The sequence below is a fragment of the Salvelinus namaycush genome, chromosome 37 (genome assembly GCF_016432855.1).
Source record: "Salvelinus namaycush isolate Seneca chromosome 37, SaNama_1.0, whole genome shotgun sequence".
Lineage (NCBI taxonomy): Eukaryota > Metazoa > Chordata > Actinopteri > Salmoniformes > Salmonidae > Salvelinus > Salvelinus namaycush.
In genome coordinates this window covers 21,864,681-21,889,359 of record NC_052343.1, presented here as the reverse complement: position 1 = coordinate 21,889,359, position 24,679 = coordinate 21,864,681, and the positions used below count along the sequence as shown (strand labels likewise).

General features: G+C 44.1%; 1 protein-coding gene across 1 annotated transcript in view; it reads right to left on the bottom strand.

The window, feature by feature from the left end:
* Positions 1-24,679, bottom strand: part of LOC120031313 (glutamate receptor ionotropic, kainate 2) — a 284,742-nt gene that overhangs the window by 101,198 nt on the left and 158,865 nt on the right. Inside the window, exons 8-10 of the mRNA XM_038977019.1 lie at positions 21,790-21,897; positions 20,626-20,739; positions 1,000-1,206 (exon numbers count right to left, since the gene is read on the bottom strand). Of these exons, the coding sequence (XP_038832947.1) occupies positions 1,000-1,206; positions 20,626-20,739; positions 21,790-21,897 (429 nt within the window). The remainder of the gene's footprint in view (positions 1-999; positions 1,207-20,625; positions 20,740-21,789; positions 21,898-24,679) is intronic.

Genomic DNA, 24,679 nt, shown 5'->3' with positions numbered 1-24,679 from the left:
AGGAATGAGTATGAAGCTGATGTCTCTCTCTCTCTCTCTCTCTCTCTCTCTCTCTCTCTCTCTCTCTCTCTCTCTCTCTCTCTCTCTCTCTACCTCTCTCTCTACCTCTCTCTCTCTCTACCTCTCTCTCTCTCTCTCTACCTCTCTCTTTCTCTCTACCTCTCTCTTTCTCTACCTCTCTCTCTCTACCTCTCTCTCTCTCTCTCTCTCTCTCTCTCTCTCTCTCTCTCTCTCTACCTCTCTCTCTCTCTCTCTCTCTCTCTCTCTCTCTACCTCTCTCTCTCTCTCTCTCTACCTCTCTCTCTCCCTCTCTCTCTCTCTACCTCTCTCTACCTCTCTCTCTCTCTCTCTACCTCTCTCTCTCTCTCTCTCTCTCTCTCTCTCTCTCTCTCTCTCTCTCTCTCTCTCTCTCTCTCTCTCTCTCTCTCTCTCTCTCTCTCTCTACCTCTCTCTCTCTCTCTACCTCTCTCTCTCTCTCTACCTCTCTCTCTCTCTCTCTCTCCCTCTCTCTCTCTCTCTACCTCTCTCTCTCTACCTCTCTCTCTCTCTCTCTCTACCTCTCTCTCTCTCTCTCTCTCTCTCTCTCTCTCTACCTCTCTCTCTCTCTCTCTCTCTCTCTCTACCTCTCTCTCTCTCTACCTCTCTCTCTCTCTCTCTCTCTACCTCTCTCTCTCTCTACCTCTCTCTCTCTCTCTACCTCTCTCTCTCTCTCTCTACCCCTCTCTCTCTCTCTACCTCTCTCTCTGTCTCTCTCTACCTCTCTCTCTCTCTCTCTCTCTACCTCTCTATTTCTCTATTTCTTTGTCATGGTCTCTCTCCCTCTCTCTCTAAGCCAAAAACATGTTTGTCATACAAAATGCAACTATACCAACCCTTGTCACACACACATCAGACAAAATACATACCCTCCCACGCCCTCTAGCTGTTTACCACCTCATTAATTAAACTTGAATAATTTACATAGATAATTTCCGAGTAGTGAGGTAGGTCCAGACTCACATGGTCGATCAGCTCCTTGACCATGCCGTTCCACTGGCCCGTGGTCTCGTCCTGGGCCCCGTAGCGGCCGTCCTCCACCAGACGCAACTCGTAGGTGAACCCCAGGATGCTAGCCAGCTCCCTCAGCAGGTCGATGCAGTAACCCTCAAAGCGGTCGTTACCGTAAAGGGGCTTGTCCGACTTCTTGAACATCACATAGGGCTCCACCTGTTAGGTTGGAGAGAGGACAGGGGTGGAGGAACACTGGATCAGTCTCTGGAGGTAAGGATTAGTATCTTTTCCACTCTGATAAGGCCTTTCTGGGAGTTTGCGTGATGTGTGAGATAGGCTTTGAGCCTGACGTGCCTGGAAACACACTAGCTACAGGAGAGAGGGAGGGGAACAGAGGGGGAAGGACCACTGCTGCTAAAACCAGGAGGGTGTGTGTGTGGTGTGTCAGTGTGCGTGTGTGTGTGTGTCTGTGTGTGTTAGTGTGTGGTTGTGTGTCTGTGTGTGTTAGTGTGTGTGTGTGTGTGTGTGTGTGTGTGTGTGTGTGTGTGTGTGTGTGTGTGTGTGTGTGTGTGTGTGTGTGTGTGTGTGTGTGTGTGTGTGTGTGTGTGTGTGTGTGTGTGTGTGTGTGTGTGTGTACGCATGTGTGTCTGTGGAGTATTGGGATGCAGTCTCAAAAACGTGGCACAAGGTACATGGAGTGATGGAAGCATAATAAGAGATAATCCTCCATATCTCTGACTCGGTCCTCCCCTCCTCTCCTCTAAGGCTGAACGTGCTGGCTGGGGGTCTGTCCCTGTCCCTGGCTCTCAGGCCATCAGATGCTTTGTAAATAAGATCAGAGATGCTGATAAACTGACACAAAAGAACAGGAGCCAGCACATCCTCTTTGTTAGTACTAACAGCTGGGGAGATGACTAATGTCCTCTTTCACTCTCTCGATCCCCTCATCCTCTTCCCGCTCTATCTCGTTCACTGCCTCTCACTCTCTCTCTCTTTTTCTCTACCCCACTCACCCTTTCTCCACTATATCTCTCTCTCATCTCTCTCTCTCTCGTTCCATCCCTCTCTCCCTTCTACCCCATCTCTCTCAGTAAAATCAGGCAGAGAATATATTATCAAACAGGTGTTGTTTACCATATAATTGTGGCATGCCAAGGTACAAACAAAATCATGTCAGATCTCAACCAGCTTTCACACATTTTACTGGCTCAGAGATTTTATGAGAACAAGAATGTGCTAACACATATAGTAGCATATATTGGTCAGTGGTGGAAAAAGTACCCAATTGTCATACTTAAAAAAGAAAAAATACCTTACTAGAAAATGACTCAAGTAAAAGTGTAAAAGTATTTGGTTTTAAATATATTTAAGTATAAAAAAAATGTAACTGAAAAAATATACTTAAGTATCAAAAGTAGAAGTAAAAGTATAAATCATTAAAAATTGCTTATATTTTGCAAACCAGACAGCACAATTTTCTGTTTTTTGGTATTATTTACGGATAGCCAAGGGCACACTACAACACGCAGACATCATTTACAAATGAAGCTGTTGTGTTTAATGAGTCCACCAAATCAGAGGCAATAGAGATTCCCAAAGATGTTCTCTTGATAAGTGCGTGAATTGGGTCAGTTTCCTGTCCATTCAAAATGTAACAAGTACTTTTGGATGACATGGAAAATTTATGGATTAAAAAGTACATTATTTTCTTTAGGAATATAGTGAAGTAAAAGTAAGACTTGTCAAGAATATAAATAGTAAAGTACAGACACCAAAAAAACCTACTTAAGTAGTACTTTAAAGTATTTTAACTTAAGTACTTCACACCACTGCTATTGGTAAATATACTGTAAAACAGGGTTATATCGCCCTTCGCCCCCAAACACTTCTCATTCTCAGTCTATAACAGCCTCTACATATTCAGAATTCATATCAGCCACTGCCATTGCTTGACAATGTCATGCTTTTAGACAGTCACAGACAATCTAGCTGTTACATATAGTATCTGACAGTGCCTGAGCACACCTACTGTAGGGTGCTATACAAGGCATCTTGATGAAAGAATGATTCAAAAAAGTACTGTCCACATTATGGCTCAATTCGAGAGGGACTTGTGTGATGATGAGAATAGACAACCACAAGCATGTGCACACACACACACACACACACACACACACACACACACACACACACACACACACTGTTACATTCCCCAGTTTCTGTGTTGTAGTTTGTGTATTTAAGTGTGTGTTTCAGGAGATGGCTTCCTGAATTCACCCCAAGCAGCTGATTGGTCGACTCCATGGCTAATTGGAGCTGACCCCGCCCCCTCGTCAGGACGCAGCTGTCTCCAATTACCAATGCCTTCTGAAGCTATAAAAGCCAGTGTTCTGTTGTTCAGAAGAGAGATCATTGCAGGCAGAGTTCATAGGCAGGCTTAGATCATTGCAGGCTGAGGAGATTGCAGAAAGATTGATTGTGAGAGATTTTTGCTGAGGAGGAATGCAGAGAGAAATTGATTGGGATATAGGGAATTCAATTGCTGAGAACTGTGTTGGTTGTTTTTCAGGGAGCTGAGGGTTATATAGTGTTGATTATTTATCAGAAAGCGATTTGCTATGTACTGTGTTAATTTGTTGCATTATCAGATAGAGCTTATTTGATGTCCTTGGTTTCTTAGTTTGTTTGAGTAATTGTTTGTTATTCTGTTTCATTTGTTCCCAGGGGGGAAGGGGAAGGCACCTAGGGAGTGCTTAGGCGAGAGGCCCGCGGGCATACATATACCCGTAGTATATTCACTGTCTAGGCACACTAGGTAAGACCTGGGCGGACCACCCCCTGTATTTTGGTTAGCGCACCAGATGGTGCTAAGTTAGGTAAGTAGTGGGTAGGCAGGTAAGGTAGGAGAGGGAGCTTTGACATTTACTTTCTTTGCTTTGGTTCCGTCCAGCCCCTTTTCCCCATATTACCGTGTAAAGGAATAAAATCCTAGTAAACGGTCAATTCTGCCTTTTGTTGTCCTTTCTCACACCTACAGTCCATACCTCTTTCACTTCACGGGGAGTTGAGTTGTAGCAGGGTGTTGCGTTCCCTCTTCACAGAGGCATGTATGTACACACACACACACACACACACACACACAGCAGGTCAGAAATAGTGTGCACATGGTCTACTGGGCCTTTATCTTCTAAAAAAGCAGCACAAGTGTCTTCTATTCCACCAGATCTCTGTCAAATAAGCCACCAAGCTGTTAGAATCTGGAAGCCCTGTTTAAGTATGTGTGTATCACCATGGAAACGGAGCCGTGCTGCTATACAGACTGAGAGTGAATGACTGTGCATGTTGGTCTGTTTTTCAAACCCACACATATGCTTTCCTTTCACACTGACTCATCTAAACACAAAGAGAGAGACCGACATTAGAACTAATGAATTACTGACATTGCATTGAGACATCGTCCAGTATTGGATTCTTTAGTGGGTCAAGCTGCATGTCTATTGTCTTTCTCCCAATAAAGAATTTGTCATCCAAGTTTCCATTCCTGAAGGGTGTTTTAGAGTAATATCTGAAAGTCTTAGACCTTGAAAAATCTCTTCAGTCTGAGGCTATGAGGTGAAAGGCTGTGACACACTGAGGCTATCCAACATACAACAGACAGAGCACATAGTGTGCAAAACAGTAGCAAAACATCATATACATTGCATTCGGAAAGTATTCAGACCCCTTGACTTTTCTCACATTTTGTTACGTTACAGCCTTATTCTAAAATGTATTACATTGTTTTTTCCCCCCTCATCAATCTACACACAGTACCCCATAATGACAAAGCGAAAACAGGTTTTTAGACATTTTTGCAAATGTATAAAACATTTAAAAAAGAAATACCTTATTTACATAAGTACTCAGACTCTTTGCTTAAGAGACTCATGTGCATCCTGTTTCCATTGATCATCCTTGAGATGTTTCTACAACTTGATTAGAGTTCACCTGTGTTAAATTAAATTGATTGGACATGATTTGGAAAGGCACACACCACACATAAGCTCCCAAAGTTGACAGCGCATGTCAGAGCAAGCCATGAGCCATGAGGCCAAAGGAAGCTCAGACAGGATTGTGTCGAGGCACAGCTCTGGGGCAGGGTACCAAAACATTCCTGCAGCATTGAAGGTCCCCAATAACACATTGGCCTCCATTCTTAAATGGAAGAAGTTTGGAGCCACCAAGACTCACCAACTGAGCAATCGGGGGAGAAGGACCTTGGTCAGGGAGGTGACTAAGAACCCGATGGTCACTGGGACAGAGCTCCAGAGTTCCTCTGTGGAGATAGGAGAACCTTCCAGGAGGACAACCATCTCTGCAGCACTCCACCAATCAGGCCTTTATGGTAGAGTAGCCAGACAGAAGCCACTCCTCAGTAAAAGGCTCACGACAGTCCACTTGGAGTTTCCCAAAAGGCACCTAAAGAACTCTCAGACCATGAGATATGAGACTCTCTGGTCTGATGAAACCAAGATTGAACTATTTGGCCTGAATGCCAAGCGCCATGTCTGAAGGAAACCTGGCACCATCCCGATGAAGGATGGTGGTGGCAGCATCATGCTGTGGGGATGTTTTTCAGCGGCAGGGACTGGGAGACTAGTCAGGATCGAGGGAAAGATGAATGGAGCAAAGTACAGAGAGATCCTTGCTGAAAACCTGCTCCAGACTGGGGCGAAGGTTCACCTTCCAACAGGACAATGACGGTACGCACACAGCCAAAACAACACAGGAGTGGCTTCGGTACAAGTCTCTGAATGTCCTTGAGTGGCCCTTCCAGAGACCGGACTTGAACCCGATTGAACATCGCTAGAGAGATATGAAAATAGCTGTGCAGCGACACTCCCCATCCAACCTGACAGAGCTTGTGAGGATCTGCAGAGAAGAATAGAAGAACCTCCCCAAATACAGGTGTGCCAAGCTTGTAGCATCATACAGTCTAAAGGCTGTAATCACTGCCAAAGGTTCTTAAACAAAGTACTGAGTAAAGGGTCTGAAAACGTATGTAAATGTCATATTTCATATTTCAGTATGATTTTTATTATTATAATATATTTTTTACTGTTTTCTCTTTGTCATTATGGGATATTGGTGTAGATTGATGATAACAATGGAATACATTTTAGAATAAGGTTGTGACGTAACAAAATGTGGAAAATGTCAACGGGTCTTAATACTCTCTGAATGCATTGTACATACCGAGTGATATAACTAATTGTTTTGGTTTGGTGAGATTATTCTCTGACCACTCCAACAATCTTCTGTCAGGAAATTGAAAGGGATCAATAATATAGCCGACTAGCCTAATGATCTGCTATTCAACTCAAAGAGATATCTCTTTCTCTCTCTTTCTCCCCCTCGTTTTCTCTCTCTCTCTCCCTCCATCACTTTCTATCTTCCTCACTAGCTTTCTCTTTCTCTCTTGTATCCTGTATTGGTCCTTTTAAACATTCCCACCCTCTCTATCTATCTATAGACCTTGTCAGCAGCTCTCCTCTCTCCTCCTCTCTCTGTTTATAACCTAGTCAGAGGAGTGGTGTTGAGCCAGCTAAAAAGAGGAGGGCATTTAAGGGCATAAAGGTGCGATGCATTATGGGTAGTCTGGCAAAGCCACCTGAAGTTTAACTTTGAAGCAGACATGGCCTCTGTGCAGTGTACTCAGAAAGTATTTGATGTACAGTATTTGAAAGGGGGAAAGATTTAGTACACCAATTAAGAACATCTAGACATCAGAGCAGGTGGAGAGAGAGAGAAAGAAAGAGAAAGAGAGCGAGAGAGAGAGAGAGACAAAGAGAGAGAAGACACTGACAAAGGCGACCGAAAAGCTTCTATAAAGCTACTATAAACCTAACAGAGAATTGAACATTTTACGTTTAAATCAAATACCCTGCTGTAGCTCTTTCATGCAGTCAAATGACTAGTGGCCTCATGGGTGGAATGTTATTATTTATATACACTACCGTTCAAAAGTTTGGGGTCACTTAGAAATGTCCTTGTTTTTGAAAGAAAAGCACATTTTTTGTCCAGTAAAATAACATCAAATTGATCAGAAATACAGTGTAGACATTGTTAATATTATAAATGACTGTTGTAGCTGGAAACGGCTGACTTTTAATGGAGTATCTACATAGGCGTACAGAGGCCCATTATCAGAAACCATCAGTCCTGTGTTCCAATGGCACGTTGTGTTAGCTAATCTAAGTTTATCATTTTAAAAGGCTAATTGATCATTAGAAAACCCTTTTGCACTTATGTTAGCACAGCTGAAAACTGTTGTCCTGATTAAAGAAGCAATAAAACTGGCCTATAATTTAGGTGTATATGTATATTTTTTTAACAGCCGGAAATCTGGTGTTTCTATGTCAAATGTCTTTGTTATATTTCAGTCTTCTGTGATGTATTTAAAGTGTATTATTGGGATGCTAACAAAAACAACTATACATTTCAACTCTATATCTGACAGGGTACAGGTGTCTTTTTTTTAAGCCCATAACCATGTATGTGAGGTGTATACTTTGGTTTCAAAGTAGGTTTGTTTACGACTACCAAGAAACACTCTGTGTGACCCTGATTTAGCCCACTGCAGTAAAAGGTTAAGAAGGCAGAACCACAACTTCTCATACAACAAAGATAGGGGCTAACGAGTAGTCAACAATAATTACCAATGTAAAACATTCACCCATGAGGACATCAATTGTAACATACATGAATGCCCCAGCATGCTAATAACGTTTGTTTGTAATGGACGTGGACAGGCCTTTAGCCCCCCTCCCACTGTTAGACATAAACTGTAATCTCCTCTCTCTGAATAGGCCTCTTTCTCAGTGCTGCCATGTTTTTCATTGGAATATGTATTATCTAGCACAATGAGCACAATGTAGCTATTGTCAGCCCGTTAGCAGCGTATAACCTCTCACCTTCTGTCAACTGTGAAGGAGTGTAATTATCATAAACAGGCAGTGGGCCAATTAACACCTAACACTGTTTTATTAGTCTGCCTGTCTGTCCATAGGACAACAAATGAAAGTATTATACAACACTGATTTTTCACCATGATTATATTATTTTCAATGTGGTCCTGAATACATTCTGTGGAAATGTTCTTCCCTGGAAATTGAATTATGAGTGGATAACAGCGCTTTAATCCCAATTAATCGTATAAACACAGTGTCCGTGTATGGGTGCCTGCGTGCGCATGTGTTTGTGCAGACACGCTTTGTGTGTGTGTGTGGGGGGAGGGCTGAGGTCAGAGCCACAGGAAGTGTCTGACAACGTTACACGCTAGCTACACGCTACAAGGTCTTACATGCCACCTTCTGATCCTGTCTCGTGTTGTGATCCCCCGCAGATGGAGAACTAGAGGAAAGAAAATCTAAACAGACTAGCTAGCTATCTCTGTATAGCAAACCTCATTAAAGTACTTCTGTATTTTATACTGCTGATCTGGAGAGTCACTAACCCTTGAATGCAAAATCACCTTGATTCTTCTAAAATGGATTATGTGTCCCAATGAAAATAATGTGTCCCAATCATACTGGCTCATTTGAGCATTTATTTTAGTTGTATAATGATTGGGCCAGTATGCTACGAGGCTACCGCCTAGAGAAAAGAACAAGAGAACCCACTCAGTGCTCTCTACGTGTCATGTAAAGTCATGGAAGACTTCCCATAGGCTCACTGCTTAATCAAAGTTTAACTCTAAGAATCGGAAATGGTCAAACTATAAATAATTATGAACAATTGCGAAGTACCTAATTAATACTAGAGTATATATGATGTTTATTAAATTTATTTGAAATAATTCTGATTTCAAAGTCAATTAGTGAAGATAAAGAGTTGCTTGAATGTCTGTACCTTGAATAGCCATGAAGAGTATATGAAGAGACAGCATAGAAAGTAGATAATAAGCTTGAAAGGTTGACTAGTCTATTCATTTATTTAGATCCCCTTTACCTGTTACCTTAGTAACAACTCCTTATCATTGGGCACTTGAAGCACTGTGAAAAAATCAGAAAAATCAGATTGCGCTATATGGAGAAAAGGGTTTATTATATAATGCAAAGCTGATTCTCTCTCTCTCTCTCTCTCTCTCTCTCTCTCTCTCTCTCTCTCTCTCTCTCTCTCTCTCTCTCTCTCTCTCTCTCTCTCTCTCTCTCTCTCTCTCTCTCTCTCTCTCTCTCTCTCTCTCTCTCTCTCTCTCTCTCTCTCTCTCTCTCTCTCTCTCTCTCTCTCTCTCTCTCTCTCTCTCTCCTCATTTGTGACTCCTTTGATCCTCGGGGAGCTCGACAGAGCGTGTGGATTTGTACCTTTTAATTCAACCCGATCGGCGACTCATAGATCACGCAACCGTACTAAATAAAAGTCTCATATCAAATTCTGTTTCAATTAAATGTTCTTTATGTCTGGCATACTAAATACCTATTGGCAGAGATGAACTCATCCCACAGGGGAAACAAGGCTATAGGAGGTGTGATCTGTTGGCGAGCACTACTACGATTGGTTCCAGGGTGTGATTCTTTGTGTTGTATGTATGTAATGTGTCAGAGAAGAAGCCTTTTCACATCAGCTGCACCATTTCTAAAGTGAAAAAGAGCATAGTGCAACCTTATCAGTGGCAAAATGTCACACGTGTGATGTGGAGTCATGGAACACATAGGACTACTGCCTAATCAAAGTCATGGAACACATAGGACGACTGCCTAATAAAAGTCATGGAACACATAGGACTACTGCCTAATCAAAGTCATGGCACACATAGGACTACTGCCTAATAAAAGTCATGGAACACATAGGACTACTGCCTAATCAAAGTCATGGAACACATAGGACTACTGCCTAATCAAAGTCATGGAACACATAGGACTACTGCCTAATAAAAGTCATGGAACACATAGGACTACTGCCTAATAAAAGTCATGGAACACATAGGACTACTGCCTAATCAAAAAATGGAACACATAGGACTACTGCCTAATAAAAGTCATGGAACACATAGGACTACTGCCTAATAAAAGTTAAACTCTTATAATGGTCAAACTAGAAATGATGATGAGCAATTTTAAAATAATCAACTAATACAACAGAAACCCTATTTATGAAATATACACTATATATACAAAAGTATGTGGACACCCCTTCAAATTAGTGGATTCGGCTATTTCAGAAACACCCGTTGCTGACAGATTTTTAAAATTGAGCACACCGCCATGCAATCTCCATAGACAAACATTCACAGTAGAATTACCTTACTGAAGAGCTCAGTGACTTTCAATGTGGCACCTTCATAGGATGTCACCTTTCCAACAAGTCAGTTTGTCTAATTCCTGCCCTGCTAGAGCTGCCCCGGTCAACTGTAAGTGCTGTTATTGTGAAGTGGAAATGTCTAGGAGCAACAACGGCTCAGCCGAGAAGTGGTAGGCCACACAAGCTCACAGAACGGGACCGCCGAGTGCTGAAGCACGTTGCGCGTAAAAATTGTCTGTCCTCGGTTGCAACACTAACTACCGAGTTCCAAATTGCCCCTGGAAGGAACATCAGCACAATAACTGTTAGTCGGGAGCTTCAAGAAATGGGTTTCCATTGCCGAGCAACCGCACACAAGCCTAACATCACCATGCGCAATGCCAAGCATCGGCTGGAGTGGTGTTAAGCTCACCACCATTGGACTCTGGAGCAGTGGAAACGTGTTCTCTGGAGTGATGAATCACGCTTCACCATCTGGCAGTTCGACAGACGAATCTGAGTTTAGCGGATGCCCGAAGAACGGTTTTTCATGGTTTGGGCTAGACCCCTTAGTTCCAGTTGAATATAAATCTTAACGATACAGCATACAATCAAATCAAACTTGTCACGTGCCGAATACAACATGTTTAGACCTTACCGTGAAATGCTTACTTACAAACCCTTAACCAACAGAGCAGTTCAATATTTAGTTTATTTACCAAATAAACTAAAGTAAAGAATAATAAAAAAAGTAACACAATGAAAAAACAATAATGAGGCTATATACAGGGGGTACCGGTACCGAGTCAATGTGCAGGGTTACAGGTTAGTCGAGGTAAGGGGGGTTCAATGTAAATAATTTGGTGGCCATTTGATTAATTGTTCAGTAGTCTTATGGCTTGGGGGTAGAAGCTGTTAAGGAGCTTTTAGTCCTAGACTTGGCGCTCTGGTACCGCTTGCCGCGCGGTAGCAGAGAAAACAGTCTATGACTTGGGTGACGAGTCTTGGAGTCCTGGATGGCAGGAAGCTTGGGCCCAGTGATGTACAGGGCCGTAGTACCCTCTGTAGTGCCTTACGGTCAGATGCCGAGCAGCTACCATACCAGGTGGTGATGCAACCGGTCAGGATGGTGCAGCTGTAGAACTTTTTGAGGATCGGGGGACATTCTGGATTATTCTGTGAACCCATGACATTCTGGATGATTCAACAGTTTGGGGAAGGCACCTTTCCTACTTAAGCATGACAATGTCCCTTTGCACAAAGCGAGGTCCATACAGAAATGGTTTGTCGAGATCGGTGTGGAAGAACTTGACTGGCCTGCACAGAGCCCTGACCTCAACTCCATCAAACACCTGTGGGAGGAATTGGAACGCTGACTGTGAGCCAGGCCTAATCACACAACATCAGTGTCCGACCTCACTAATGCGCTTGTGGCTGAATGGAAGTAAGTCCTGCAGCAATGTTCCAACATCTAGTAGAACCCTTCCCAGAAGAGTGGAGGCTGTTATAGCAGCAAAGGGGGGACCAACTCCATATTAATGCCCATGATTTTGGAATGAGTGTCAACATAATTTTGGTAATCTAGTGTATATTTGAAACAAGTTGGTTAGTGAAGAAATTCAGCGACTTGAGTGTCTGTGCTTTGACTAAAGAAACCAAAAGAGGAGCTATGAAGTGTATGAAAAGACAACGAAATAAAGTAAATAAGCTTGAAAGGCTGATTTGTCAATTCATTTATTTAGATTCCCATCACCTGTTACCTTAGTAACAACTCCTTACCCTTGGAGCGTTGTGTAAAATCCGATTCCGCTGAACGGGGAAAAGGGTTTATAATAAAATTCATATATAGCTGATCCCCCAGCCATTACAGGTGTGCAGAGCCAGAGAGACATGTTTGACAGATGATGGGTAGAACAGGTAATCAACAGGATATAGTGTTGCACTACCTACTTATTGTTGATTATACCGTCATTTAGCTTAATGAACCTTTACAGTAGTTATTTGTCAGTGTGAGGTAATTATTGAGTTTTTCACATCTGTCTCATTCATGATCATTATTATACTGTGAGGCTATCGACAGCTTGTTTGCATTGCTTGTATGAGTGTGTGTGTGTGTGTGTGTGTGTTTGCATTCTCTCACAGTCCATCAAAAGCCATAGAATACCGATAACACAAAGGTTAGAAGCACAGATCTAGATCTGAGCACATAACATATTCATATTAAGTCTAACTTTCATAGTCTCTCTCTCTCTCTCTCTCTCTCTCTCTCTCTCTCTCTCTCTCTCTCTCTCTCTCTCTCTCTCTCTCTCTCCCTCTCTCTCTCTCTCTCGCTCTCTCTCTCTCTCTCAATTCAATTCAAAGGGCGTTATTGGCATGGGAAACATGTTTAAATTGCCAAAGGAAGTGAACTAGATAATAAACAAAAGTGAAATAAACAATAAAAAATGTACATTAAACATTCCAAAGGAATAGAGACACTACAAATGTCATATTATGGCTACTCTCTCTCTCTCTCTCTCTCTCTCTCTCTCTCTCTCTCTCTCTCTCTCTCTCTCTCTCCCTATTCTTCTTCCTCTATCTACTCCCTCCCTCCTCCCCTCTCTCTCCTCCCAATATCTCTCATTAGTAAATAAAAGTCTCATATCAAATTCGGGTTCAATTAATTGTTCCTCATGTCTGGCATACTAAAAGCCCCTCCCACAGGGGAAACGGGGATATAGGACTACTACAATTGGTGCCCCGGGTGAGGTGGATTCTCTAGTGTAGCCAAAAGGACTTGGGATCTGTTTATGTCCACTACTATGATTGGTGTCCTAGGTGAGAATGATTCCATAGGGTTGTATACAGTGGGGTCTGAAATAATTGACACCCCTGGTAAAGGTGAGCAGTAATGACTGTATAAAATAAATAATTCAAATACTGAGCTATATTGTATGCACATTTATTTTGAAAATTATATTATTTTATACTAATACAATTGCTCAGAGAAAGCGAGAACACATTGGGAGGGATCTTGGACCATTCCTTCATACAGATTCCTTCCAGATCTGTCACGTTCCTGACCTGTTTTCTGTTATTTTTGTATGTGTTTAGTTGGTCAGGGCGTGAGTTGGGGTGGGCATTCTATGTTTTGTGTTTCTATGTTTAGGTTAGTGGTAATTAGCCTTATATGGTTCTCAATCAGGGACAGGTGTTTGACGTTTCCTCTGAGAACCATATAAAGGTAGGCTGTTCACACTGTTTGTTTGTGAGTGATTGTCTTCTGTGTCTGTGTATGTTGCACCACACGGGACTGTTTCGGTTTGTTTGTTCGTTTTGATGTAGTCTGTTCCTGTTCGTGAGTTCTTCGTGTATTTATGTAAGTTCCATGTTCAGGTCTGTCTACGTCGTTTTGTTATTTTGTAGTTTGTTGAAGTGTTTTCGGTTTTTCGTCTTTACTTTAATAAACTTCGTTATGTCAAAATTCCACGCTGCGCTTTGGTCCAATCCCTACTCCTCCTCTTCTTCCGAAGAGGAGGAGGACACCCGTTACAGAACCACCCACCTACCATGGATCAAGCAGCGTGAGAGGAACCAGCAGCAGCGGCCAAAGAACCAGGACTCGTGGACTTGGGAGGAAATATTGGACGGAAAGGGACCCTGGGCTCAACCAGGAAAATATCGCCGCCCCAAAGCTGAGCTGGAGGCAGCGAAAGCAGAGAGGCGGCGTTTCGATGAGCTAGCTCGGAAGCAGGAGAAGGATCTGGGCTACACTACGTGGGAGGAGATCGACAGGTGGGCGATCGACCCAGGGCGAGTGTCGGAGCCCGCCTGGGATTCTCTGGCGCAGTGCGAGGAGGGATACCGGCGAATGGAGGCAGCACGACGACGCGGTAGGAAGCCTGTGAGTAAACCCCAAAAATGTCTTGGGGGGGGGGCTAAAAGGGAGAGTGGCGAAGTCAGGTAGGAGACCTGCGCCCACTCCCTGTACTTACCGTGGAGAGCGAGAGTACGGGCAGACACCGTGTTACGCAGTAGAGCGCATGGTGTCTCCTGTACGTGTGCATAGCCCGGTGCGGGTTATTCCACCTCCCCGCACTGGCAGGGCTAGATTGAGTATTGAGCCGGATGTCATGAAGCCGGCCCTACATATCTGGCCACCAGTACGTCTCCTCGGGCCGGCTTACATGGCACCAGCCTTACGCATGGTGTCCCCGGTTCGCCTACATAGCCCGGTGCGGGTTATTCCACCTCCCCGCACTGGTCGGGCGACGGGGAGCATACAACCAGGTAAGGTTGGGCAGGCTCAGTGCTCAAGGGAGCCAGTACGCCTGCACGGTCCGGTATTTCCGGCGCCACCTCCCCGCTCCAGGCCAGTTCCACCAGTGCCTACACCACGCACCAGGTTTCCAGTGCGTCTCCAGAGCCCTGTTCCTCCTCCACGCACTAGCCCTATGGTGCGTGTCTCCAGCCCAGTACCACCAGTACCTACACCACGCACCAAGCCTCCTGTGTGTCTCCAGAGCCCTGTACGCACTGTTCCTTCTCCCCGTACTCGCCCTGATGTGCGTGCCCTCAGCCCGGTACCACCAGTGCCGGTACCACGCACCAGGCCTATAGTACGCCTTGAGAGTCCAGTGTGCCCTGTTGTTGTTCCCCGCACTAGCCTGAAGGTGCGTGTCCTTAGCCCGGTACCTCCAGTTCCGGCACCACGCACCAGGCCTACAGTGCGTCTCAGCCGGCCAGAGTCTGCCGTCTGCCCAGCGGCGCCTGAACTGCCCGTCTGCCCAGCGGCGCCTGAACTGCCCGTCTGCCTAGCGGCGCCTGAACTGCCCGTCTGCCCAACGCCGTCTGAACTGTCCGTCTGCCAAGCGTCGTATGAACTGCCCGTCGGTACTGAGCCTTCAAAGCCGCCCGTCTGCCATGAGCCTGCAAAGCCGCCCGTCTGCCATGAGCCTACAGAGCCGTCCGCCAGACAGGAGCCGCTAGAGCCTTCCGCCAGACAGGAGCCGCTAGAGCCTTCCGCCAGACAGGAGCAGCCAAAGCCTTCCGCCAGACAGGATCAGCCAGAGCCTTCCGCCAGACAGGATCAGCCAGAGCCTTCCGCCAGACAGGATCAGCCAGAGCCTTCCGCCAGACAGGATCAGCCAGAGCCTTCCGTCAGACAGGATCAGCCAGAGCCTTCCGCCAGACATGACCAGCCAGAGCCGTCAGCGAGCCATGACCAGCCAGAGCCGTCATCCAGCCATGACCAGCCAGAGCCGTCATCCAGCCATGACCAGCCAGAGCCGTCATCCAGCCATGACCAGCCAGAGCCGTCATCCAGCCATGACCAGCCAGAGCCGTCATCCAGCCATGACCAGCCAGAGCCGTCATCCAGCCATGACCAGCCAGAGCCGTCATCCAGCCATGACCAGCCAGAGCCGTCATCCAGCCAGGATCCGCCAGAGCCGTCATCCAGCCAGGATCCGCCAGAGCCAGCCAGCCAGGATCCGCCAGAGCCAGCCAGCCAGGATCCGCCATCCAGTCCGGTGCTGCCGTCCCTCAGTCCGGTGCTGCCGTCCCTCAGTCCGGAGCTGCCGTCCCTCAGTCCGGAGCTGCCGTCCCTCAGTCCGGAGCTGCCGTCCCTCAGTCCGGAGCTGCCGTCCCTCAGTCCGGAGCTGCCCCTTATCCCGGTGCTGCTCCTTATCCCGGTGATGCTCCTTATCCCGGTGATGCCCCTTAATTTAGGTGGGGTTATTTGGAGGGTGGTCATTGTGAGGGGGATAAAGAAGCGGGGATTTATTATGGTGGGATGGGGACCACGCCCAGAGCCTGAGCCGCCACCGTGGACAGATGCCCACCCAGACCTTCCCCTAGACTTTTGGTAGTGCGTCCGGAGTTCGCACCTTGAGGGGGGGGTTCTGTCACGTTCCTGACCTGTTTTCTGTTATTTTTGTATGTGTTTAGTTGGTCAGGGCGTGAGTTGGGGTGGGCATTCTATGTTTTGTGTTTCTATGTTTAGGTTAGTGGTAATTAGCCTTATATGGTTCTCAATCAGGGACAGGTGTTTGACGTTTCCTCTGATTGAGAACCATATAAAGGTAGGCTGTTCACACTGTTTGTTTGTGGGTGATTGTCTTCTGTGTCTGTGTATGTTGCACCACACAGGACTGTTTCGGTTTGTTCGTTCGTTTTGATGTAGTCTGTTCCTGTTCGTGAGTTCTTTGTGTATTTATGTAAGTTCCATGTTCAGGTCTGTCTACGTCGTTTTGTTATTTTGTAGTTTGTTGAAGTGTTTTCGGTTTTTCGTCTTTACTTTAATAAACTTCGTTATGTCAAAATTCCACGCTGCGCTTTGGTCCAATCCCTACTCCTCCTCTTCTTCCGAAGAGGAGGAGGACACCCGTTACAAGATCCTTGATATCCTTTATCTGCGCTTATGGACTGCCCTCTTCGATTCAAACGACAGGTTTTGATAACGCTAAAAAGTAATCTATTTCATACCAGTTTCCCAGTCCCTGCCGATGAAAACCATCATGTTCTCGGAGTGATGAGAGGTGTTGGGTTTGCGCCAGACATAGCATTTTCCTTGATGGCCAAAAAGCTAAATTTTAGTATCATCTGACCAGAGTACCTCCTCCCATATGTTTGGAGAGTCTCCCACATGCCTTTTGGCGAACAATAAACGTGTTTGCTTGTTTTTTTTCTTTAAGCAATGGCCTTTATCTGGTCACTCTTCCATAAAGCCCAGCTCTGTGGAGTGTACGGCTTAAAGTGGTTCTCTGGACAAATACTCCAATCTCCGCTGTGAGGCTTTGCAGCTCCTTCAGAGTTATCTTTGGTCTCTTTGTTGCTTTTCTGATAAATGCCCTCCTTGCCTGGTCTGTGAGTTTTGGTGGGCGGCCCTCTCTTGACAGGTTTGTTGTGGTGCCATATTCTTTCCATTTTTTAAATAATGGATTTAATGGTGCTCCGTGGGATGTTCAAAGTTTTGGATATTTTTTTATAACCCAACCCTGATCTGTACTTCTCCACAATGTTGTCCCTGACCTGTTTGGAGAGCTCCTTGGTCTTTATGGTGCCGTTTTCTTGGTGGTGTCCCTTGCTTAGTGGTGTTGCAGACTCTGGGGCCTTTCAGAACAGGTGTATATATACTGAGATCAAGTGACAAATCATGCGACACCTAGATTGCACACAGGTGGACTTTATTTAAGTCACATACCGTAATTTCCGGACTATTAAGCGCACCTGAATATAAGCCGCACCCACTGAATTTTTAAATAATATGTATTTTGTACATAAATAAGCCGCACATGTCTATAAGCCGCAGGTGCCTACCGGTACATTGAAACAAATGAACTTTGCGTTTTTTCATGCCCAGTTGTTTTCAGCGTGACGGATGATTCGCCTTTCCTGTTGACAGTCCGAGTGAGAGGCAGGTCAAACGTCAGAGGAACCTCATCCATATTTATGATGTCGTGCGGGCCGATGGAATGCTCCGCTATCTTTGCATCAGTGAATTTGCGGAAGTTTGAAACTTTTTCCTCGTAGTCGGGAGGGAGCTGCTGACACAGACTCAATCTTAGACACCACGATGGTCCACCTCTAAAATCCTCAAACTTCATTGCGGTGGCGATTGTTTTGGCTTTCAGTCGGATCTGCACAGTTGAAACACCTCGGCCGTCTGCTCTCTGTGTGTTGACCCAGTCTTCAAGCTCATTTTCTAGTTCGGGCCATCTGCTTTTCTTCCTTCTGAAAGATTTTGTTGTCTTTTTGCACTGAGTCAGTTCCTCACGCTGCTGTTTCCAACGTCTTATCATTGACTAATATTACTACTGATGCAACAACTAGCACGGGTTGCTAATATGACTACTGACGCAACATCTAGCATGGGTTGCTAACATGACTACTGATGCAACAACTAGCATGGGTTGCTAACATGACTACTGATGCAACAACTAGCATGGGTTGCTAACATGACTATTGATGTAACAACTAGCATGGGTTGCTAATATGACTATTGATGTAACAACTAGCATGGGTTGCTAATATGACTATTGATGTAACAACTAGCATGGGTTGCTAATATGAGTATTGTGCTTTTGGCTAACGGACAACGAAAGAAAGTTGTTAGAACATGAGATAAACGCTGGTTTCAATGGCATATGAGGAAGTGTTTACAAACTAATTCCGTCAACATTTCTATGGTCAGATTTTTTGGCTAGGCTACTTTGAAACAAGGTAAGACATGATTCATAAAATGACAAAACATCCAGGTTTTAAACAATTACGTTTATGGCTAAACATACTAAACAAAAATATAAAAACGCCTCTGCCCAGTCATGTGAAATTCATTAAGGCCTAATGAATTTATTTCTAGTTCGGGCCATCTGCTTTTCTTCCCTCTGAAAGCTTTTGTTGTCTTTTTGCACTGAGTCCGTTCCTCACGCTGCTGTTTCCAACGTCTTATCATAGACTCATTAAGGCCAAGCTCCCGTGCAGCAGCTCTATTTCCTTTTCCAACAGCCAGATCGATCACCTTCAAATTGAAAGCTGCATCATATGCATTTCTCCGTGTCTTTGCCATGATGAGGGTGACAAAATGACTACCGTAATCAGAATGATGGGAAGTTTGAGCGCGCTCGATTTACGTCACATTATGTGACGGTGCTCAGTTTTTTGGCGGCATGAATCTTGTGAAGAAAATCCATAAATTAGCCGCGTCATTGTATAAGCCGCGAGGTTCAAAGCGTGGGAAAAAGTAGCGGCTCATAGTCCGGAAATTACGGTAACTTCTGAAGGTAATTGGTTGCATCAGATCTTATTTAGGGGCTTCATAGCAAAGGGGTTCAATACATATGCACGCACAACTTTTCTGTTTGTATTTTTTTTACATTTCATGAAACAAATAGTATTTTTTAATTTCACTTCACCAATTTGGACTATTTTGTGTATGTCCATTACATGAAATCCAAATAAAAATCCATTTAAATTATAGGTTGTAATGCAACAAAATAGGAAAAACGCCAAGGGGGATGAATACTTTTGCAAGGCACTGTATATGTACTGTGAATTTAACCACTAGTCTATTACCAGTATGAGGTCTTGACAAAATGGCCAAAAACTCTTCTGATTAGTTCAGATTTCTGAGGCATTGAAAACTAATTACAGCTCCAACTTTTAAAGAGGGGCTTGTAATCCTTCAGTCTGGCATGAAAAAAAATGAAGAGAAGTTGGATAAAAGTGTGCATCAATCAAATGTAACAAACCCAATTATTGTCAGCCCTCTCTCCTCTTTTCTCCTCCCTCAAAGCCATCCGAGATCTCCCCATGACTCAATCCTGATGCACTAATTACAGACATGTAGAGTCTTAACTAATAACAGCAATTCAATCAGAGCACAGCGGCAGCATGCATGGGAGAGGTAAGGCAAGCGCAGCACGGGATAAATAATGACAAACCGCAATTTGGTTGATATTGTTATTTTTACGCTCTGGTTCTTAATAATAGGATCGTAAATTGCGTTAATTTTCTTGATTCTAGAAGCTTCCTGTTTAGTCGTGATGAGTCAATTGTGGCGGGCTCTGGTATGGATTTCAGACGGAGGAGATAGGAGGGATGGAGTCGTCGTGTAGCCTACAGAATCCCTACTGCACCAGAGCAGACTTTCTTTACAACTCACAGTCAACTCCACCCCAACAGATAGACGCCACAGGATGGGGAGTGATACACTCATCGCTGAAGCTAAGTGTTTTTTTATAAATCTTCTATAGAGTGAATAATAACAATACACAGGATTTTTATAGCGCTTTTCTAAAATGCCAAAGACGGTTGGATGAAACCTGAGGAAGTACAGCCGTGAGTCGGTCTGTGTGACTCATAGAGAAGCATTAGAGATCCTAGGGCACTCTTTAACTTCCCCCAGAGTTCCCCTGAATGTCTGGGTTTAGCATCACTGGGTAGAGAAACAACTCCTCGACAGAGGGACTAATAAAATGCTAGATAGAGAGAGAGCCTTAAACCATGACATCGTATTGGACAATCAATCAGCCAATTAGCCCTGCCTGAAACTGTTCTCAACCAATTGGAAAGGGACCTCTCCCCAGCAGTGAAGTGAAGTGTGGACTGGTAATTTAAAAGTGGTGTACTTTTGGCTACTTCCATTCAATTCGCTCACAGGCCGACAACCATCCTGAGAAAATCAAGTGGAGCACTTTTCAAAGAAAACTAAAAAGGAATAACACCTTTTCCAAGGAGTCAATTAAGTCTTAGAGCAGTTCTAGGCATTCATAATCACTTATATAGACATGGTAGAACTCTGTTATAGCACCCAGCTGACAGTTAGTACAGCAATTTAAGTTCTCTATGAATAGACAAAAAGTGTCTACCACAGAGCAAAGAGGGAATGGTACTTACCAGTATGGTGGAGACAACTAGAGATCTGTTGGCTAAGGAGTCTGTGACATTGGATGTCTTCCCTTTCTGGTGGTCTGTCATGTTCAAGCCACTAGGAGGGTCCCATGTTCCAATCTGAGGGGAAAAACACAGACAAAACATTAGCATTTAGTGCACTTCAGTTATATCTTCTACGCAGAAATACTGTTCAGGGAAGAAAGTGTGTCTATGAGAAAATATGATGTGAGGTGTGTTATTACAAACACACGCCCACCCACCCACACACACACACCCACACCCACACACACACACACACACACACACACACACACACACACACACACACACACACACACACACACACTCCTCTTCCACAGAGAGCTAGAGGCAGATCCTGATCCTAGATCAGCTCTTATATCACATCCCGCAGGTTAAGAGTTAAGAGTTCAACCTGCTGTCAGCCGTGTCCTAAGGGTGCTGGAGAATTCTGGGAATGTGTGCTTGAGCTGAAGAGGTGGAGTACTGAGTGTATGTGTGTGCATGTGAGTGAGTGTGTAAGGAGGGGTTGGTGGAAGCAGAAAGAAGAGGAGGAGGAGGAGAGGGGCGAGCCTGCAGGGGCCTCTCATCCTGGCTGTGTTATTCTCTTACCCGCTACAGGGCTTCTCATCTCAGCAGACACTCTGCTCTGCAGCACCAACCCACTACAGACACAACAGTCCTGCTCCTCTCTCTGATGCCCACTACTGAGGCCTTAGAGATGGCTGCTTTGTAATTGTAAATCAACTGTTTAATTCAGACTTCATGAGGCTGGAGGGCTCCTGAAGGTTTTTTCATTAAGAGAGTAAATTATTCATGGAGGCGCAGACACACGCCACAGAGAGGGATGGGGAGGTCAGGAGCAGCTGAGAGGCACACACAGGGGAGCATGTGTGTTAGGAGGGTGTGTGTGTGTGTGTGTGGGTGTAGGTTGGTGTTTGGATCTGTTGTGTTGACAAGCTTTTGTTTATGAGTTATCTCCTCCATAGATGTGCACACATGGTCATGTATTATAAACATGCACACTCAAACACACACACACACACACACACACACACACACACACACACACACACACACACACACACACACACACACACACACACACACACACACACACACACACACACACACACACGCCCCTAGTACCTTCTCCAGTCCATCCTCCTTCAGACTAATCACATCCAGGTCAAAGTCTGTCCTCAAGCCGTTGGTTCTGTTGAAAGTGATCCGCCCAGTCAAGCCATCCCAGTGGGCCTGGAGGAGAGAAAGAGAGAGGTGTAGGAAGCGAGAGAGGGAGGAAGGGGAGAGAGAGAGAGACAGAGAGAGAGACAGAGAAATAGACAGAGAGAGGGAGAGAGAGAGAGAGAGAGAGAGAGATAGGGAATGGAAGAAAGGGAGAAAGGGATGGAAGAGGGAAATAGAGCGAGAGATTCATCATAACCAAAGAGCAAGAGGTCACACTCATTCTCAGCAAAATAGAGACATTCATTATTCATTATAGTTCACCTTTAAGCAAAGGCACACAAACACACAAAGGTATGCTGCACACACAGACAGACACAAACACACACCCACTCACACACTGTATATGACTTATTAATACCACACACACACACACTGTATATTACTTATTAATACCACACACACACACTGTATATTACTTATTAATACCACACACACACTGTATATTCCTTATTAATACCACACACACACACACACACTGTATATTACTTATTAATACCACACACACACTGTATATTACTTATTAATACCACACACACACACACACACACACACACACACACACACACTGTATATTACTTATTAATACCACACACACACACTGTATATTACTTATTAATACCACACACACACACTGTATATTACTTATTAATACCACACACACACACTGTATATTACTTATTAATACCACACACACACACTGTATATTACTTATTAATACCACACACACTGTATATTACTTATTAATACCACACACACACACTGTATATTACTTATTAATACCACACACACACACTGTATATTACGTATTAATACCACACACACACTGTATATTACTTATTAATACCACACACACACACACTGTATATTACTTATTAATACCACACACACACACTGTATATTACTTATTAATACCACACACACACTGTATATTACGTATTAATACCACACACACACTGTATATTACGTATTAATACCACACACACACTGTATATTACTTATTAATACCACACACACACTGTATATTACTTATTAATACCACACACACACACTGTATATTACTTATTAATACCACACACACACTGTATATTACGTATTAATACCACACACACACTGTATATTACTTATTAATACCACACACACACTGTATATTACTTATTAATACACACAAACTCAGCTTTCTCCAGGACACAGACTCTTTTTGGACATAATTCTGATCGTTGCTTTAGTAACAGTGAGTTAGTTATTACCCAATCTGTAACGATACAGGCACTGCTTAGGAATGCTGAAAATTGAGCATAAAAGTGGCCCTAAGCACTGAACTCTCTTGTGTTACATTGCACAGCAAGTGTTGAATTCTGTGTCCTTTTCTTAGAGAAGCAGGAGCAACTGGCTTAAAGCGGATGTTATTTCAGAAAGAACCTGCAGATTGACTCATCTAACGTCATGTTATTACAGGCTCATAAGTGTCACATTGTTCCTCTATGTTGGAAAGAGAATGCTAGATGAAAGAAGATTGTGAATTTCCAAGAAATAACCACACTTACCTGCCTATGTGGTTGGACATGGTTATGTTGAAAATAACAGTGGAAATTGGTCATAATCTAGGTTTAAATACATTTAAAGAAATACATATGAAATACATTTTAATAAATCAGTTTTAAATAGATGTAGTATGTTCAGTGTAATGTTAGCCTGTGATACAGTGGTGGTTCAGTGATAGTGTAATGTTAGGCTGTCATACAGTGGTGATTCAGTGACAGTGTAATGTTAGCCTGTGATACAGTGGTGGTTCAGTGATAGTGTAATGTTAGCCTGTCATACAGTGGTGGTTCAGTGATAGTGTAATGTTAGCCTGTGATACAGTGGTGATACAGTGATAGTGTAATGTTAGCCTGTGATACAGTGGTGGTTCAGTGACAGTGTAATGTTAGCCTGTCATACAGTGGTGGTTCAGTGATAGTGTAATGTTAGCCTGTGATACAGTGGTGATTCAGTGATAGTGTAATGTTAGCCTGTAATACAGTGATAGTGTAATGTTAGTCTGTCATACAGTGGTGATTCAGTGATAGTGTAATGTTAGCCTGTGATACAGTGGTGATACAGTGATAGTGTAATGTTAGCCTGTAATACAGTGGTGATTCAGTGATAGTGTAATGTTAGCCTGTGATACAGTGGCGATTCAGTGATAGTGTAATATTAGCCTGTGATACAGTGATAGTGTAATGTTAGCCTGTGATACAGTGATAGTGTAATGTTAGCCTGTCATACAGTGGTGATTCAGTGATAGTGTAATGTTAGGCTGTCATACAGTGGTGATTCAGTGATAGTGTAATGTTAGCCTGTCATACAGTGGTGATTCAGTGATAGTGTAATGTTAGCCTGTCATACAGTGGTGATTCAGTGATAGTGTAATGTTAGCCTGTCATACAGTGGTTATTCAGTGATAGTGTAATGTTAGCCTGTCATACAGTGGTGATTCAGTGATAGTGTAATGTTAGCCTGTCATACAGGGATGATTCATTGATAGTGTAGGGAAAGGGGGATGCCTAGTCAGTAGTACAACTGAATGTAGTCAACTGAAATGTGTCTTCCGCATTTAATCCAACCCCTCTGAATCAGAGAGGTGCGGAGGGCTGCCTTAATCGACATCCACATCATCGGCGCCTGGGGAACAGTGGGATACCTGCCTTGCTCAGAGGCAGAACGACAATTTTTTACCTTGTCAGCTCGGGGATTCGATCCGGCAACCTTTCGGTTACTGGCCCAGTGCTCCTACCCGCCAGGCAGTGAT